The sequence below is a fragment of the Corvus kubaryi genome, unplaced genomic scaffold, assembly GCF_017639235.1.
Source record: "Corvus kubaryi isolate FWS band 111438036 unplaced genomic scaffold, C.kubaryi_AGA036_p1.0 138, whole genome shotgun sequence".
NCBI classification, from domain to species: domain Eukaryota; kingdom Metazoa; phylum Chordata; class Aves; order Passeriformes; family Corvidae; genus Corvus; species Corvus kubaryi.
Window position 1 is genome coordinate 6,390,319 of NW_024580672.1, and position 18,343 is coordinate 6,408,661.

Below are 18,343 nucleotides of genomic sequence, written 5' to 3' on the forward strand. Positions count from 1 at the left end.
CTAGTGATTTGATCAGCCCCTGAGATGACTATGGGGCCAGACTGGGCAAAGATATCTGGTTACCTGGTTCACGTGCAACTACTGCTGTACAATGAAAGTTTAAATATCTGCTGGGGAGGGGAAAATTGAATGTTTGAATTCAGTATGAAATAATTTTTTAAAATATATAATTGAAGTTGTGTTTAAAATCAAAACACAACCGTTTTATCAGTATGCTTAATCATCTGGACTGGAGTTAAATGTATCTAAAGAGACAAAGCATGGTAGGGGGGCTAAGTAGCAGAAAGCTCTGTGGAGAGCTGTCTGATGTCCCTTGCTGAGTTTTCCAGGAATAGCATTTTTTTCTACCAACTTGCTGCTTGAAAATTCTATAATGTTTTCTTTGAACTTGTTGGAATGCAGCAGTTTCTGGGGGAGAGGGCAGAAGAGAAGAGTAGAACACACAGAGTAGTCTTCAGATCTCCATCACTGACACATGTTCAGTTTGTCTGACAGTGTTTGAAATGTTATAAAGACAATATTAGAAGCCAAAAGCACAAATTATCAGTGCAACCTGAGAATCCTTTTAGCTGAAACTTCGGCAAATTTGGTCATTTCCAGTAGAAGCTTTTAATAGTCCCTGTGCTTTTTTTACAGAGATGCATGTCAGAATGTTGTAATTGCCTACCAGGTACAAGTGGTGCCCAAGCTTCTTTTCCTTTTCAATGATCCTGAAATCAGTAGCTCCAAGATCACTCTGGCCTGCACTATTCTGTCCCATCTCTTGCAAGGATACTTTAATACAAGGGATGTTCTCAGGTAACCTTCAAGGTCTGTTGTGTTTCCTCAGATTGTAGATGAACTATACTTCTGCTAGTGTTGGAGAGACCTTGACAGTAGAGCTTCTCTCACCTTGTCTTTGGTAGAACACCAGATCTTTGGCAACTGCAGGATCCCCTGGTGAAAAACTGATGAAAACTTTTTTCATTCACTCCAACCTTACAGTTGTGTGAAGGTGATGACCCTTATAATAGTGGCACAGACAGTTCTGTAGGTATGACTGGGATTACTCAAAGCCTGTAGCTAATATTTGGTTTCATTAAAGCCTTGTCCCTAAAGTATCACTACAGTATTACAATTTGGCCCCAAAGAACTGTGTACCTAATCCTGTTGATTTGGTTTATATCCCAGTAACAGTCCTTTTCGTTCTTGAATTTCAATCAGTTATGTTAGTCAGGATTTCATGAAGCATAGCATTTAAATCCTTGTTTGCTCTTCACAGAATGTAAGCACTGCTTCATTTTATATTCCCGGCCTGTAGCCTATCAACTGAGGAAGGTCCATGTAGTGCTGTCTATAGCCACCTAATTCCCAGGGAAATGCACTGCACAGATGGCAGCTCTGTTTCTAAAGCTCTATTTTAATAAAATGTAGAAACAGAGTTGCATGTCAAACCTGTGGTCTCAGCCTTTTGCTCTGTTAGAGAGTGTGAGTACCTCTAATAGTTAACTGTGGAGTAAGCTGTTACATGAACTTAGTGTTTGCCAACTCTTTTGTGGATGTTATGTTCGTGGATGTATGTTACCTGTATGCATGTCCCTGCCCTGGGCTTGTAGGAGTTAGTCTGTTTCTTTTTTCATATGGGTAGTGAGACAGGTGAGAGTAGTGGATTTAGTATATCAAATTTGTCATGATGTAAGGAGTGTGAAAGAGCATTTTTTCTTGAATAATCATGATTTGTTATCCCATGGTAATGTGATTGGTTGTCAGGCCCATGAGTGCTGAGAGATTGGACAGTCCCTATCCTTCCAGCTCCTGAACAGCAGAGCCTGTAACAGGCTCTCAGCAGCACTGGGAGGTGCTGGAGTTTCTGCTGGTCCCAAATTTGGACTTCCAGTGGGAATTGCTGTGTGGGCCACTCCTGCAGAACAATGGGTGTTATGTCCCTTAAGAAATGTCCTTCTTGTGGGCAGGAGGAGATTATGCACTTTCACTAAATATGTTTATATAACATTAATCTTTCTGTCCTTAGAACCACGTAATGCGTTAAAGCAAACTACAAGTGAAAAATGGGTGACAGTCCTCCTCACAAAGGACCTGTTAAGGTTTCTCTGTTCTCCTCTGTATGCTTGGAAACCAAGTGGTGATAAGTGATATCTGCATGCCACAGGCTGCTCAGAGTCTTTCATGTGAACAGAGTGCTTTACTCAGTATTCCTTTCTTCTTGGTGAAAGACCTTTAAAGTAGATAGAGAAAACAGTTCCATAGCAGAATGTATTTTACTTCAATTTGTAGATAGTTTTGGTCATCATGATATAAGAAAGATATTAAGCTAGAGAGCATCCAAAGAAGATGCTGGCCATGAAGATGAAGGGTCTTGAGGGGAAGCTGTATGAGGAGCATCTGAGTTCACTTGGTCTGTTCAGCCTGGACAGGAGGAGACTGAGGGGTGACCACTGCAGTTACAACTTCCTTGTGAGGGGAAGAGGAGGGGCAGACACTGATCTCTGCTCTGTGGTGACAATGACAGGACCTAAGGGAATGGCCTGAAGTTATGTCAGGAGAGGTTTAGGCTGGATATTAGAAAAAATTTCTTCACCCAGAGAGTGGTTGGGCACTGGAAGAGGCTCCCCAGGGAAGTGGTCACAGCACCAAGGCTGAGAGAGATCAAGGAGCATTTGGACAATATTCTCAGGCACGTGGTGTGATTCTTGGGGTGTCCTGTGCAGGGCCAGGAGTTCAGTTTTGATGATCCTTGTGGGTGCCTCCCAACACAGCATATTCTGTGATTCTGTGACCTTTTAATTTGCTTCCTAGTTTATGAAGTTTTCATCCTATTTCTCAAGTGACTGGAATTTCCAGTGGTTGTTATGTCATTAATCAGTATTCAGCTTTGCATATAATCTCTAAGTAAATGAATGTCTTTCTGTTGACCACAATTCCTTCACTCTTTCTCTGCAAGGATTGGATTGTTCCTTGTTTACACCTTGAAACCTTCTTCTGTGGATGAAAATCAGATTTACCTGGATAGTGTGGCTGAGAGGCCCACTGAAGGTGAGGGGCTGCCTTTGGTTTATGAGTTATGATAGGTAGCTACAGTATTTTCTTCCTTCCCCAGGGCCTGATGAACCCTAAATGCAACATTAGTGCTTCTGCCTCCTGTGGCAGGAAGAGGCACAATTCCAATTACTTCATATGGAAAGGACAGGCTGCACTGAGATGACCCTTTTGTTCTCTCTCTGCTAATAAACCAGTAGTACTTTGGCGGCATTGTCCAGAGCTGACACAATGTTGGATTTCAGATATACACAGAGAGGAAGGACATTAAATTGAAATTGCCCCCATACTAACCTACTGGGCTGTTACAAGGGGTAAAATTTCAATGGGCATCCTGGATTTTCTGTGAAGACCTTGCTACACCTACAGTTGTAGCAAATAATAATGCGGAGCTCTGCACCTCTTAAAGTATCTGTGTATTTGTCAGGTTCACGTGGGGGAACATCCAGTCATTTGGCCCTTTCACTGTGATCTTTCACTTGAGGCTTTATTGTTATTGCCCCTCTAAACAATAGATCATATTAAGGAGGCACTGGTAACTGTGGTTTGTATATAGACAACACAGTTAGGCAGTACGAGTCAGATTGCCTATTTACATTTCCCTCTCTAGTTAGCCTGAGACTGCTTCCTGTGAGATATTGTTCAACATATAGTCTGAATGAGTTTTAAATAACTCTAAAGAGAGGACTTTGACAATGGAAGCCCAGGTTGTTTCTTATGTTAGCCGGACTCCTTATGTCTAAAATTTGATGTCTGCATCTTTTTACTCTGCAAAAAAGATACAAGTACCTGATATAAGTACCTGATATAAGTACTTCTACTGGGCTAATTTGATGCAAAGTTGTTCATCAAAGCAATGGAACATGTGTTTTGTCTCTTCATTACTCTTTATTACTTTCTGATATTTGTAGCCTTAAGCCAAACATCTGGAAAGACAATCTGGCTTCGAAACCAGCTATTGAAGATGCTGTTAGATGTAATACGCTCAGACAAACTTCACCTGTCCTCTGAGTAAGTAGAAACATTTAGGAAGTTAAGTGTCTCTGTCTTCCAGATTTTTCATCTTCTGGTGCTTGACCAGGACTAAACACACTAATGTTCGAATTTAAACAAATACTAAGTAAGAGCAGACTGGATTCACAGAGTCTTTTTTGTCAGTGATTTATCTGGCATTCACACAGCTGTGTGGTCTGAGGACACATCAGATATCCATTTTGAAAGAAAATTTCATGTTTTCAGAAAATACTGTGAAAGGGGAGCTTGGATATTGATGTTTCTTCTGCATATCAGGGGTTGAAGAAATCCCATCTGTATTTGAAAATCAAGTCAATATAATGAGGGATTACTTGCATCCTTCTGTCGTAACCATGAGAATGATGCTACTGTAATTCTACCTTTCAGAACTGAAAGGCAGATTTCATAGTGCTGGGTGCTGTAACTGTGCATTTTCATTAGATAGTACATCTTGGACTTCAAAATTTAAACCAGAATTTTGAATTTCATAGCTTGAAAGATCTAGTCTGTGATGTAGCTTGCCTCAGTTATTGATACACACTCTCAGAAGGAGCTTCGTCTTAATGAACTGTTTTGCCTGACAGTAATACAAGGTTAAATTTAGCAGGAATTGAGTGATTTCACCTGTATGGATGAGTCTGTTGTTAAATCTTCAGGATTTTCTGTTGTGGTATACCTTTAATGAGATATTTTTTTTTAGAGAAACATGAGCTTCTAAATCACTTAGAGATAATTTTAAATAATATCTCCTTTTTGTCTTCCATCATGTTTCCTTCCATGTGTTTTCATTTACCTGTTTGTCCTAGGGAAAAAGAAAAGACATTTTTGGCACTGGGGCCAGACTGGTTTCTGCTGTTCACACAGAGCTACCTGCACTTCAGCACAGTTGTCCTGGGAATCAAGCTGCTTCTGTGCTTCCTCCACAATCGTTTGCTGCTGAACAAATTCAAGGAGGGGTTAGTGGCTGGGCGTTGGCTGGAAAACAGCTCTGCAGGGTTGAGTATTCTAATGGGTATGTGTTGGTTTAATGTTCCCAAAACACTGTCTTGATCCAGCTCAGTGGTAGAAGATCACTGTGTACATGATACAAGAATCCTCACTGATCTCAGTACACCAAGAGTTTAAATTACTTCCTAAGGTAGTAATTTATTAAGTTTAAAAATAAATTTGTCCTGGTACTTTTTGTGTTGCACAAAATCAGGCTAGTTGATAAGCCCTTGAGGTGTTCAGATGTCAACTCATGCTCTGAAACCTTTTGTTTCTTTAAGATTTGTTCAGCTTGCTTTTTGATAATTAGACCTGTGGATCTCAGAAAGGAGGAGAAAGGAAGAAGAATGATTCAGGGACACTGCCCTATAACAAAAGGGATAGTGGGAAAAATTATCTGTTACTCCGGGGATGTTTTTTATACTGTTGATACTGCAGCCTAGCAGACCACTGAGTGTCCTGGGACAGAGACAAATGAGGACAAAGTTGTGTCAGTAATTCTTCTGCTGATATGACATTTATTTTTAGACACTTTCCTTTTCTTTTCCTTTAAAGATAATTTAAAAAGTCACCCTCCAGTGCCTGACAATGGCTACTTCTTGATTTTTGGATTTTCTGTGTTGCAAAGATGTCTGACTGATCATGTTCACATCCCTGAGATCTACTTGGTTGTGGCAGAGCTCTTTCTGGCAACTCCTCAGTCTGAACCGCCTGAAGCAGTCAAGGTATGAAAAAAATAGCAGACAAGCACCTGAAGCTGCTATTGCATTACTATTTTGACATTTTATGCCCTTTTCCATGACAGGATTCTCAGGCAAGTTTACCCTACTTGGGTTTTGTGATAATAAAAATGATTCATATTTTAGACGTTTAGTTAGTTAACTTTAAGAAAATTTTTGTTCAGAACAACCTTGTTTGGGCAGGTGTTAAATGTTACAAATTTAGTAGGAGAGGAAGGAGCTGTTGGAAGTGCAGATGTGTTGATTTTATTCTGATTTGGAGAGAGCAGGCATTGTTCTTGATGCATGGTATATAATTCCTATCTCTGAATGAAATATCTCTCCTCCTGTGTAGAAAGATCTTGAGTCTATGTTGCAGTGGATCTTTCAGCACCACCTTACAGAGAACATCCTCAAATTCGGGTTGTGTGCAGAGGCAGCTGTGTTACTGCTGGAAATGGTTAGATTCACTGTGGACAAGGTAAGTGTTTTGTTGCAAGGACAGTGCAGTGTGAATGGCCGAATAAAGTGCCCAGGTGTGACAGATGCCAGTGGCAGCCTTTACCTGTAATCCCTGTGCCTGCTCTGCCCTCAGAGAGCAATACTGAATGTGACAATGAGCAGGGACTTCCAAGGGTCAGAACAACTACTGCCCTGGTTATGTAGCACAGGATGTGGTGGGCTCATGTTTAAGAACTTCTGAGACCAGAGACAGGCCTTGCCCACAACAGTACTCCTTTTTTTTTTTTTTTCATTCCTGATGATGATGATATTATGTTACCTTTCTGGTTGGGCGTATCTTCAGTCTGCAAGGCGCGGGTTGGCTGCTGGTGCCTCGTCTGACTTCTTCGTGGCTGTGTCATGTTTGCTTAGAAATACCTAAAGAGGAACAAAGATGAGCTTTTGTGAATGAGAGGAATGCTGCCTTGACCAGATGCACATTTGTCTGTGTTCAGCCTATTGCAGATGCAGAAGCCTCCTGGGCGATTGCCTATCCAGGGAATGTTATCGAGTTTCTGTGCTTGATCTATCACAGTTACACGCAGGACCCCGTGTGGCACTGTCCTGACTTCTTGAAAACTTTGGCTATGGTTGCTTTTCATTCAGGACCACCCAAGGTATGTGTATATGAGCCAGCACAAGCCCTTCAGATCAGAGATGGGTCATTAGGGGAAAAGAAATCAATTTACAGGAGTCTGAGTTAAAATGTATTGCTGTCTGCTTTCACAGGGTGGGTCTGAAGGCCTTTTGACTCCTGATGGTCCAGCCATTGCCGAAGGGAAAGGCTGCGCTGATCCCTCCTCTCTCCCACTCCTACCACACCCTGTCAAGAAACAAGTGTGGGATTTTGTGCGAGTCCTCCTGAAGGACAGTCTTCTCAACATCCCAGCAAACAAACAAGGACATCCCCTTGAGCTGCTTCTTGAGGTTTCTCTTCTCATCAGGCTTTGGTGTTCTACCTTGCACGGGGGGTGGAAGGACAGGACATATCCTGCTAGCAACCTAGTAAAAAAAAGTGCTAACAGTGACAAAAGGAGAGGACTTTTCTAATGCCTCTGTACTAATGTGAACTAAGAAAATGCTGCCCCTGGAAAACAGAAAAGATATTTTTCAGGCAATGTTTAATATTGAAGAAAGGTGGGGAAAAAAAAATCCCTTTTCCTTAGTAATATCTGCTTGTCATTAGAGCAGCCCTTGAATTTGATGAGAACAGAAAATTTCACATGGAGTATCCTGTGTACTGATTTTTGAGATAACAAAATCTCAGTTCTCAAATAAACAAAAAAACCCTCTCTCGACTTTAAGTACAGATTAATTCAAGCTGTAGCAGTTGAAGTCTGGATTATAGGTTTCAGCCACTCTAAGCACTCACGAGAATCAGAGTAGTCTGAAGAAAGGGGAAGATGAAAAATTTAGGCTTCAACTCCACATTATCAATAATCCAGGCATCCTAGATGTGAGTTCTGATGCAGACTTAGCTTAGTAATATGAATAGTAATGAACATAAGCTTGACTACAATTGTAATGAGTTAAATCATCTTGTGGAGCAACAGCTCCCTAAATGTTTACACAGTACTATCCCAAGGTTTGGTACAGTTAAAATAGAGTATGGATTTCTGATTGTCTGAATCCTGAGCCTGCTAATGGAGCTGAATTCCCTGAGGAAAAGACCTCTTGGGAACCACCTGTGAGCCAGATTCTGGCCCTTTGCAAAATCTTGTTTCTGTTCAGTGTGCAGAGGGTGACTGTGCTGGCTATCAGCTAGATGGTGTAGTCCTATGGAAGATTTCTTGGTTTTCCAGCTAGGGAATGAAGTCCTGCCATCTCTGCTGTCCAGTAGCTGTCCACATAGGCACTCTTGCTGAAAGTGAAGTTGAATCAGATTTCCTGTTTTCCTGCTGTACTAATATGTATGCCATCACTATACAGGCTTCTCCAGAACATGCCACCAGTGAGCAGAAGAGACTTTTTCAGACAAAAGTTCTGCTGTCTGCTATGGATGTCTTTCATGTTACCAGCCAATGTGAGGGGAAAACAAGACCAAGAGGTGAGTGAATCAGATTGTTTAACTAGCTGATATTTAGCCTGTAGGTGTAATTGCTAGAAAGGTTTGGAAACAATAGCTAGAAGGACAGTCCAGCTAAGCAGGATGCACTGTCCAATCTATCTTGCTGTAAGCCAGTTTGCATAAATTATTGTAATTTTATAATTTTTTCTGGAGAGCCTCTTCATTTTTTTCTTTTTGAGAACAGATATTAAAAATACCTGAATATTAAAAAGGGAGTATGTGGAAAGAAACCTAGGTTTATCCTTGAAAGCTTCTGGAAGCAGCCCCACTAACTTAGTTGTTGCAGCTCTCCTTTCTGAGTTGTTAGTTGAACCAGTTCTTCATTACAACATTTTAGTGAGATTGCTTCTATCCTTAATATGGAGCTGTCATTTCCAGTCTGAGTAAGGTGTTTCTGCTATACCTAGAGTCTTCTTAGACATGTCCCAGCTCTGACATGTTGTGGGATGAGACTGTTCCTACTCAGCTCTGGTAATCTCACATTTCACTTTTTTTTCATTTCAGCTTGTTATGGAATAATCAACCCTTTTGTATCCTCTCCAGGGAGCAGCGATCCTCATGGTGCTTCAGAATCAGCTGCACCCCTATCCACGATGAATATTGCTTATTTTGTTCAGAAGCTGGTTGAGAAGCTGAACAGCAGAATGTTTTCTGCTGATCCCAAGCAAATCCTGATCTTCATTGTCAAACAGATTATGTGGGTGAGTCACTTTTTTTTTTTTCCAACTTTTATCAGCATGTTTTAACATGCTGTTTTACACTGAGGTCGTGATACTGCAATTCTGAAGAGGATGGCTGCAGCTGGTTTGGTGATTGTTGTTATTCCTGTTTTCTTGCGTAAGAACAGTTCTAAATTATAATTAGAGATAGATGGTGCAGCATAAAGAAGGGATAGTTAACTCTTTTGTGACACTGTCTGTTGGCTATGTACACGTTGCTGAACAGGAATAAATTAATCTCTTCCACAGTTCTGGGGACTTCGGCAGAAATACAGAAAAATACAATTTTTATGTAAGAGGTAGTTTGGGGGAATTTCGCTGAAATAAGTTTCCAGCAGGTTAAATGAAGTGGGAGGAGTGGATCCTTGGGGAGAAAGTTCTTTGAGCAAGCCAAGTACTCTGCTGTTTTGTGTTTTCACAGGTCTTAGAAAGCTCCGTCTCTCAAAAGGAAGTTTTCCTCAGTGCCCTGTACAGCTGCTTAAACAGAGCCATCCTATACTGCCTATCCAGACCACAACAATCACTGCCTGAGCAGTTTAATGTCCTGAACACTCTCATTGTTCTGCAAGAGCACTGGGACATTATTTTTGCAACTTACAACTCAAATAGTAATTTTGTCATCTGTCTGATGTACTGCCTCTGCCAACTGAACTCGGGCAGGTACAAATGTTCATCTCGTTATAATGTTTGTTTGTATCTCGTGCTGTACCTATGGAAGTGGCTGCAGAGGGGGAGATATCTCAGAACTTAGGTAATACCTGGTTTGGGGAATCACTAGAAGCTGAGATTGAGCTAGATCCAGCATTTCCAGCAGCCTACTCACTTCGGAGTAGTAAATGCAGTTAACAGGCTTGAACTGATTTCAGTGGAGCTGGCTCACAAGCCTATCAGGAAAATGAGCATCTGGAAATCTTCCTGAGACGTGGGCTAGAACCACTCCACAGTCATGCAGGCAGCCATTCTTTGAGACGTCTGCATGGGGTAATTTAGTGAGATGTTTTTTCTGATCCAGCGGTCATTTATGTGCGGGTACATTTAAAACATAAGTAAAAGTGTGCATGGATCTTGTGATCTTTGTGTTATTGTGACTTGGATCTGAGCTGCAAAGTTCTGGTTGTTCTGACATTGGGTAGGGCTAGAACATCCATACCCACTGTTTGCTATTCTTACAGATGTTGATATAATAGATATACTCTTGCTAATGTAAGCTGGGGAGTTACTTTGGAAGCTTAGTTTTGTGAAAAAAAGCCAATATTGGCCAGTGCTTTATTCACTATAATGGTATTTCTTGTTTCACTGATAGCCTTCTGTACTGCTTTGATGGTTTGAATTGAATCCATTAATACAGTGTTACACAAGAAGTAAGCTACACTTCCTGAGATCTTTTCTGGATTATTCTCATTCCAGTCAGATAATAACTTGTAGGCCAAAACTGCTAAGATGGAGTAAGGATTGCTTTTACGTAGTAAGAGCAGAAACATTTTTTAAAAAATGAAATTAGAGAAGGGTTTGTGTTATCCAAAAGCCAAACATAACAAACCCAGGGAATCAGAACTGTGGTATTTTAAAGAAATCAGAAATAAAAATGGCACCTTGCATACCCAAGGATTTGACTCTCCCAGGTAGTAGGGCCTGTTTAGACTTGAAAGACCTTGGTATGTTACTTGTGGCTATATATGCCATTATTGGCAGCCATTCTGTGTCCAGATTGTGTGGATACCTTACCCAAGCCTGTTTGACTTTTTTTTTTTTTTTTGAAGCGTTACTGCTGTACTGAAGTTCCTAATGTCTTTTACCTACTGACTGGTAAATTGTGGCACAGCCCCCAGTCCCAAAGCAGAACTCCTCTTGGCCATGGTGATGTTCTCAGTAATCACATCTACGTGATAACTGTATCACGGTGCTAAATTTACAATGTTTTTGTGCTGAGTGCTTTAGAAACTGAATGAATAAATCATTGTTACAAAAAACTCAGACTAAGCAGTTCAAGTGTAGGGTACAGCAAGACACTGCTTTCTGCATAGTGGCAGATACCTCTGGCAGAGGAATTCAGAGCAAAGAGATGATGTACAAGATGCCCAGGGGAGGTGCAAGAAGGCTGGTGTAGACTGGCTACATCAGTACAGCCCTGTGTTCTGTCTAATTGGGGTGAATGGTAGATACAAGTGCAATAAGAAGTGCAGGAATTAAGCACGAACAAGAGGGTGATCTAGAGGGTCATGATGACTGCTCCTTGACTTTGAAAACCAGACTGGTAGTGGTTAAGTTCCCACTTCTGGAAATTCTGTGGTATTACATGACTGGTATAAGCTCTCAAGACTATAAATACTGATCTACTAAATGATTCAAGTAGGAGTGGATATGCAGAAACACCTGTGGCTCTTTCACTGTCCTCAGTTTGTTCTGATTTCCTCACCTGTCCTCCTTTTTTTTTTTTTTTTTTTTTGTCACAGCTGTTCGGAAGGTTTTGGGTTGGATGCAAAACCAAAGCTGGCTTCTTATCACCAAATTTTCCTTGCCCCCAGTGAAGAGGAAAAGGGCAACCTGCCTACTCCAGATGATGGTAATTTATGGCACATGTTTCCTGTGGCTTAGAGAGAAGGAAAATACCTGTCCTAAGCAGTTATCAGAGCAGCTTGTGCAAGTGCCACTTACTTCCTCTTTGGTGTACAGGCACTGCAGGCACAGCAAAGAGAAAGGAAAGTTGTGCTGAAAAATTACTTGCGTTTGCATCAAGCCTTTTGATTCAAAAGTCACACCCTACATCCTCAGGAGTAATGGGTATCAGTTTGGAGATCTCTCCTCCATGTTATGGCCAGTATAAGGGACCAGACACATATACTATTTGTAGCTCTATTTCTTTTTTTCAAGGCCATACACAGTGTGTGTCTGTTACGTGCAGAAAGAAGCATTTTGAGCATTTAAGAGAAACATGGGAAAAATGTTGGGTTGGATTCAGTGTGGTTAGCTGAAGCCTGCAGCAGAGCAGTGTTCTTTTTTTATTTTTTAATATATATTGGCTTGGTTATGATGCAACAAAATCAGTCTGGTTTGCAGGGAAATAGAGCAAAACATCTCAGCACTTCCTTGTACAGTACCCTCCTGCTGCGTCAAATTGTTTCACAACTTGGTTATCTTTGCCTGTCCATCTCCAATGATGTTTGGCAACATAAAAGAATGTCCTTTATGTGCTTAGCATTCTATGCATGATAATAAGATCATAAAAATTCTGATTAAATGGTTTTCCAAAGCAGAAACCTGTTAAAACCACGTCACTCCTACTTGTTTCTTTCAACGAGTTGAAATATAAAAGAAATATCCTGCTGTTTTCTGTATTAGATTAACTACTCTAGCTTAGAACCTATGGAGGCAGTACACAAAAAGGAACAACTCCACTGACTCCAGCAGTTACTCTGGAGCAGTGCTTTTCCAAATGAGATGTTTTTGCATTACCTGTTGCTTGACTTGAAAACACAAATGAAGAATCATTTTTTGGTGTTACTTTTGTTTCCTAGTTCACCAGGAGATTCTGAGAACAGTAGAAATCATCTGGAAGCAGCTCATTTCTCAGAGGCAGCAGGCTCTGGAGGACACTTACAAGATGGATCTTTCTGTAAAAGGAAATGACAAAGAAAGGGACATGAAGATAACAGAGATCACTCCTTTATGGGAAGAAATTATGACAAAAGCTTGGCAGCACTTGCTAGGTCTCTGATCTTTTATGGAATACTCCTTGTAGTAAGCAAAGATAGTGTGGTAAATGGGGTGCCTGGTGGAAAGCAGCTGTTCTTTGGTTATACCCTGCACATCACCTGCTGAGAAGCAGATTCTCAGTTTCTCTCCTTCAGGGCTGTGATTGCTTCCTGTGTCATAACCCAGCCCTTCTGTAATCCCCTGGTGGTGTCTTAGGGCTCATGTTGTGCTGCAAGAAAGAGAAATCTCCTTAGATGGTTGTATCCCATAGGAAGATTTAAAAGGAAGGATATATGGTTAAAGAAGGGCGTTGCAATGTGTGTAGTGCTGCAGTGATTCACAGTTTGTGTCTGTAATGAAACTGATCTATGGCAGAGCTCTGTGAGGCTTTTAAATAAAAGCTTGAGAAGTATGTGTTAATTCAATTCTCATAAAAATAGAAAGTAATTCATCTTGGGTAACACGCTGCTATGTTGTTTTATCTTGTGTAATGGGGATAGAACCCCTCTATCTTCCGACAGGCTCAACTTCAAGTCTTAAAAGCTTTTCTGTCTGTTTTGGCCTGCAGTATCTGAAAAGAAGCTTCTCCAGAAAAAAGCAGGGCCAGGCCAGTCCCAGAGCAAGCACAATTCCTGGAGTGAAAGCCTCTCTTCAGCTATTAGGTTTATACCTGGCCGAAACACAGAGGAAATGGCATGCAAATCAGAGGTAAATTTTGTTCTTTGTCTTTTCTGGGTCTGTCACTGGTCTAACTTTTATATAGCTCTGGAGAGTTTTTCTGGATTGGGGTGGCTTCTGAATGTCTGTTGGTTGACATGTTCCATGGCAAACTAGGCAACTGTTGCAGCTGAGGTTCCTTTTCTAGGCTGCTAGAAACAATCACAAAGAAATAGTTACCTGAAGAACTTCTCTTGGCAAGCCTGTTCATGTAGTCTAATAATGCATATTTTCTGCATAGGGCACAATTATGTGCCCTAAGCAGCCCAGATACGTTTGTGTTTACAGGGCTCTGCTTGGAGCAAGGTGAGGAGATGCCAGCTTTGCTGCTGCTTTGGACTTGCATCACCTATGTAAACCTTGTCCTTCAGCCACTGAATTAGTAGAATTAGTAGAACGGCTCAGGTATCATCATAGTACTATTATTGTGGTACTATCATTACATTTTCTACTCAATATGAAGTATTAAAGGTCCAAATTTTAGTTTAGCCCCTAGAGATCAAGAAACAAGTCTTGGTATATAACCCAGGGATTGGTCTGGAGGGTCTGCATAATTCCTACTGTCAGGAATGAAGGTGAACTGTCTTTTCCACGTGTAAGCTCCTCCTTTGCTGAAAGAGGGGGCCATTTCCATGGTTTTGCTGAGCATTTGTCAAAATTAGAAATAAAAAGCCCTAGATAGATGTTACTTTTCAAGTGTACTAGAGGTAGAGTAACTAACTTGCCCTAGGGTATGGTAAAAGTGCATTGACCAAATATTCAGAGCTTTAAACCAAGCTTGTGCTACTGTGGTGCTCAACATGTTAAGGTCTTTTTCTTCTCCTGAGGACACAATGAGTCTGTTATTAGCATCACTTTAGGCAGCCTTAACCCTCTAGCTCAAGCCACGTGAGATTGCAGCTTTATGCCTGGTGATGCCTGGTTCACTTCCAGGTGTGTTGATCAGGAAGACTGTGATACCCAGCTAATGTGTCTGATGGTACCTTACTGAGTTGCAAGGTTTTTTCAGCATGCCACAGAATTCTTCTCAGTCCTTAAAATCACTTTGCTGCTTACAGAGTGAGCAAGCTCTTCCCAGGTACATATGTATACTGTGATGTCATACTACAAGAGTGTCGACTATTTGCCCTGGGGTCTGTTTAATTATTTTTTTAAATTAATTTTGATTATTACAGCTGATTACACCTCAGTGAGCAATGTAATTGATATTTGTAAATGTATCCCAAGGAACATTTTGTACAACATGCTTTTTGCTGTTGAAGGTTAAAGACTCTGTTATTGGTTTTTCCCTAAATATGCCCACATCATTAGTTCCTCCAGTGAAAAGGTTGCCATCTGGAAAAGGCAGCACGGAGACATTATTCAGGCACAAGTGCATGAAATTGGTGTTTCTACATCTTCTGTCTCTCTTCTGCAAGGAAGCTGCTTGTAATTAAAGGAGCTGGGTTTGGAAGAAACATTACTCACTTGGTGTTATTCTTTATCATGTCAAGTACTGACAGCTCCATAGCTCTGACAAATTGTTCTTCTCAATGAGATACGAAGCTACAGTTCCAAATGTTCTTCTCCACTCTCCTTCTCCCCCCTTCTCCCTCCAGACTGTCTTTCAGAGTTTGATACACTTTTTAGAGAGGTGAAATTTAAGAGGAAGAAAATTTAGTTGCCCCTCAATGGTTCTCTTCCTTCATAGACTTACATTAGAAATCTTACATTAAAAGTAAATGGTATTTTTGCTTCTACCTCCTGTTTTTGACCACTTTGGTAGTCACTTAAAAATGTGCTGTAATGTAATTTTGTATCACTTTCTTTGTCAGGGGACTTCTATGTTCACTACTGGCCTCTGTCTTCATTACTGCAAGTTATGGACTTATGTCTGACAGCAATAGGCACTTGGTTGAAACATGGAGATTAAAGGAAAAATAATAGTATGAACTACATAGGGAGGAACAAAGAATTTAAATCCTGGAGTAAAATAAAAATATTTGCTCCTGACTGAGCAAAGTTTACTGAGAGAAGTGCAGAAATTCACCCAGGATTTCAGAGCTGTGCCCAGTAGAAAGAAGAAATGGGTTGTTTACTGGGTTGTTAATGTGATTCCTCTATCGACTGAAAAATAAACAAAGACGTTGAAGCAGTAGTAGTATTTGCTGCAGATTAAAACAAACAAAAAACAAGCAGCAAACACTGCTCTTAAATTTTTCCCCACGATTATTTACAAGATAGGAAGAGTGCTTTTGAGACCCAATCCTCAATCTGGAAAAAACAGCAAAATTCAAACTGTTCACTCCAGCAAAGGATCAGGCCCCATGTTTCTGCTGTGCTTTTGCTCATGTTCTCCATCATCAGCAAACGCAATTTCCTGCTATTTGGTAGCAAGTATGAGAATCAGCCATCAAATGCAGCTGGTTTTTCTGCATATTTCTGAATCCACTGTGCTATCTTATGCTTTGCTCGTGGCTTTGTCTGCGAGGCGTGATCATGTAGAAAAGAGTGTAATTACATTTCTGGTAGTAGAATGGCAATGATCTGCTCTAGTAATTGCTGTTTTGTACTTTCTTGGAAGTTTGAGTAGTCGTGCAGGAGCACAAGGAGCATTGTTCAAAGTTGGATTTTTTGATGCTTACAGGTGAGAGACTTGGGTAAATTTGTCAGCAGGAAGGTCTGTAAGACTGAATACAGTGCCAAGGTTTCCAAATCACTGACTTTCCTGTTTCAAAGTGAGCCTTTTGATCTCTTGCTCTTTCTCCTCCTTTCCCCCTCCCCAGTTTTACTGTCAAAATCTAGTATATGTATTTAATTTTTAGGTTAGTAGCGTCTGTGATTGGTTTTGATATCGTCAAAAAGCTACAAGAGCAGCAAAGGACCACTGTAACAATTGTATTTCAGTCAACTCTAAATCAGTCAACAGCTGCTTCATGCCCTGTCCTGAGGTTCCTTAGGATTAGTGCCTGAGCAAGGTTACAAGCACCGTACTTCTAACTCCTGTAAGACACAGTGCCTTAGAGCTGTTGCTCTTTACAAGAAATGCAGAGCCTCCTCAGTTTTACAGGAGGCCTGATCATGCCTGTCCTCTACTGTTTTCATTGATTAATTGCATTCCTCTATGCCAAAGGCCCATATAACTTGATAGAAAAGGTCTTTTTAATCCCAGTCTTCAGAATGAAGAGGTTAAGAGACCTCCTAACTTCTAATTGCAAAGCCAGGAACTTAAATCTTTTTCTTACCAATCACTTAGTTGGTCTTTTATCAGCTTTTCGAGTTAAGTGAGTTAAAACAAGCAAACATTTAATGATATTTCTTTGAAAAGAGCATCGTTTGTGTAACATGTTTATCTTCATAATAGAAGGATAATTAACATCACTAATTATCTAATTAAGTTCATTAACTATGCACCAACAGTGCACCGTGAAGTTGACATTATGTTCTTCTGTCAACAAATGCTTTGATTTCTTAGGAAGTAATTAAAATGTAAATTAGCATGTCATTAAATGCACAAGGGAACTTTGGAATCAAATATTCATTTCAAAACTGCTCATAGCACACATTTTTTTTACTTCAATGAAAGCAGGCACTTTACTATTAATGATGTATATTAAACAATTTCCATTATAATATTATTGTCTTGTTTAATAACTGGCTCAAAGCTAAATTACAGCATGCTGTAGCAAGCTGAAAAAAGTTTCTTTAACTTTGAACAAAGAAATTTTCATGTCCTCTTACACGCATATCTGACACACTGCTCATTTATCACTTTCAGATTGTTTACAAGATCATAAAGAAGTAATTCAACAGGTCAGTGTTAGCTAAGAATTGCATGAAATCATAAAATATAGAGCTATTTCATATTATGTGATACAAATCACTGAACTTTCTGAAACATGGGAATCATTTCCCCATTCATTGAAGATAACTGTGTAGCTGAGAACTGGAATATAAATGTTGTATGGTGAATACAGGTCTTTAGGCTGACTCAGATTCACAGACCCCTCAGTCTGTCCCCTAAAAATTCATTAGAGGTTGCTGCAGGAGATGGTGTGTGATAGCACAGTGTACAATAGAAAACCTATCCTAGCAAGATTGCTTCTTTCTTGATTTATATCATCTTAAAACCTGAAACACAAGAGACATTGCTTACAAATTTTCTGTGGGTAGCTCTTCAGAGGGACTTTTCCTGTGTTTTTAAACTCAGTGGTCTTCTGTAGGAGTGAAGTGCCTTCACTGAATTACACATTGTATGAAAATGTTGCCTGTTATTTCTCCGGCATATTGTTTTAAAATATACTTTTGCCTTTCAAGCTAGAGATTGTCTGGGTCAGGGTTAAGCTTGGATATAGGATTTCAGCAAGTGGAATTTAATGTTTAAAGCTGTTGGCACCAAAGTCTCATCTTTCAAGAGCTGCTGGTTGTGGAGTTTTATTTTCACATAACGGAGCTGATGCCAAATGAGTTGAATGGTGTTGACATGAAAGAGGTGTTTTATTTGGTTGCAGAAAAACCCTAGAAATTAGTGCTAGCCACTGAAACAGACTATGATTTTCTTTGCCAAATACATAGATAAATAATTTCTCGTATTTCTTGGTTCAGATATGTCTGTTTTCTTCCAGTTTTTTGATTCAACATTTTATTTATAATAATTTCAGAAAGAAATGGTTTGAATTCAAAAGACTGAAGTGTCAATTTAAACTGAAAAGTAAAGAACAGAAAATCAAGGGAGGCCCTAGAAATCTCTGCGAGATTGACTTACATGTTTCTTCTAAGTGAGGCTATAGGTTGCTAACTGTGTTAAAGTCTGTGACCATTCCTTTCTTGTTGCTCTCATCTTTGCTAGCCAAATTAAAGTTTGCTTGTGTTCTATTTATGCTTTCTGCTGCAGAGTAGCTTGAAGTATA

The 18,343-nt window shown here is 40.2% G+C and overlaps 1 protein-coding gene across 3 annotated transcripts in view; it reads left to right on the top strand.

The window, feature by feature from the left end:
• The window catches only part of WDFY4 (WDFY family member 4), a 124,672-nt gene that overhangs the window by 46,327 nt on the left and 60,002 nt on the right, over window positions 1–18,343 (top strand). For 2 of the 3 annotated variants that reach the window (XM_042018864.1, XM_042018862.1), the window contains exons 26-39: window positions 637–798; window positions 2,942–3,033; window positions 3,948–4,047; window positions 4,857–5,062; window positions 5,593–5,762; window positions 6,112–6,237; window positions 6,713–6,874; window positions 6,987–7,184; window positions 8,187–8,304; window positions 8,869–9,026; window positions 9,466–9,704; window positions 11,498–11,607; window positions 12,560–12,751; window positions 13,306–13,445. In XM_042018864.1, the coding sequence (XP_041874798.1) occupies window positions 637–798; window positions 2,942–3,033; window positions 3,948–4,047; window positions 4,857–5,062; window positions 5,593–5,762; window positions 6,112–6,237; window positions 6,713–6,874; window positions 6,987–7,184; window positions 8,187–8,304; window positions 8,869–9,026; window positions 9,466–9,704; window positions 11,498–11,607; window positions 12,560–12,751; window positions 13,306–13,445 (2,173 nt within the window). The remainder of the gene's footprint in view (window positions 1–636; window positions 799–2,941; window positions 3,034–3,947; window positions 4,048–4,856; window positions 5,063–5,592; window positions 5,763–6,111; window positions 6,238–6,712; window positions 6,875–6,986; window positions 7,185–8,186; window positions 8,305–8,868; window positions 9,027–9,465; window positions 9,705–11,497; window positions 11,608–12,559; window positions 12,752–13,305; window positions 13,446–18,343) is intronic. The other variant, XM_042018863.1, reaches the window with a different exon arrangement.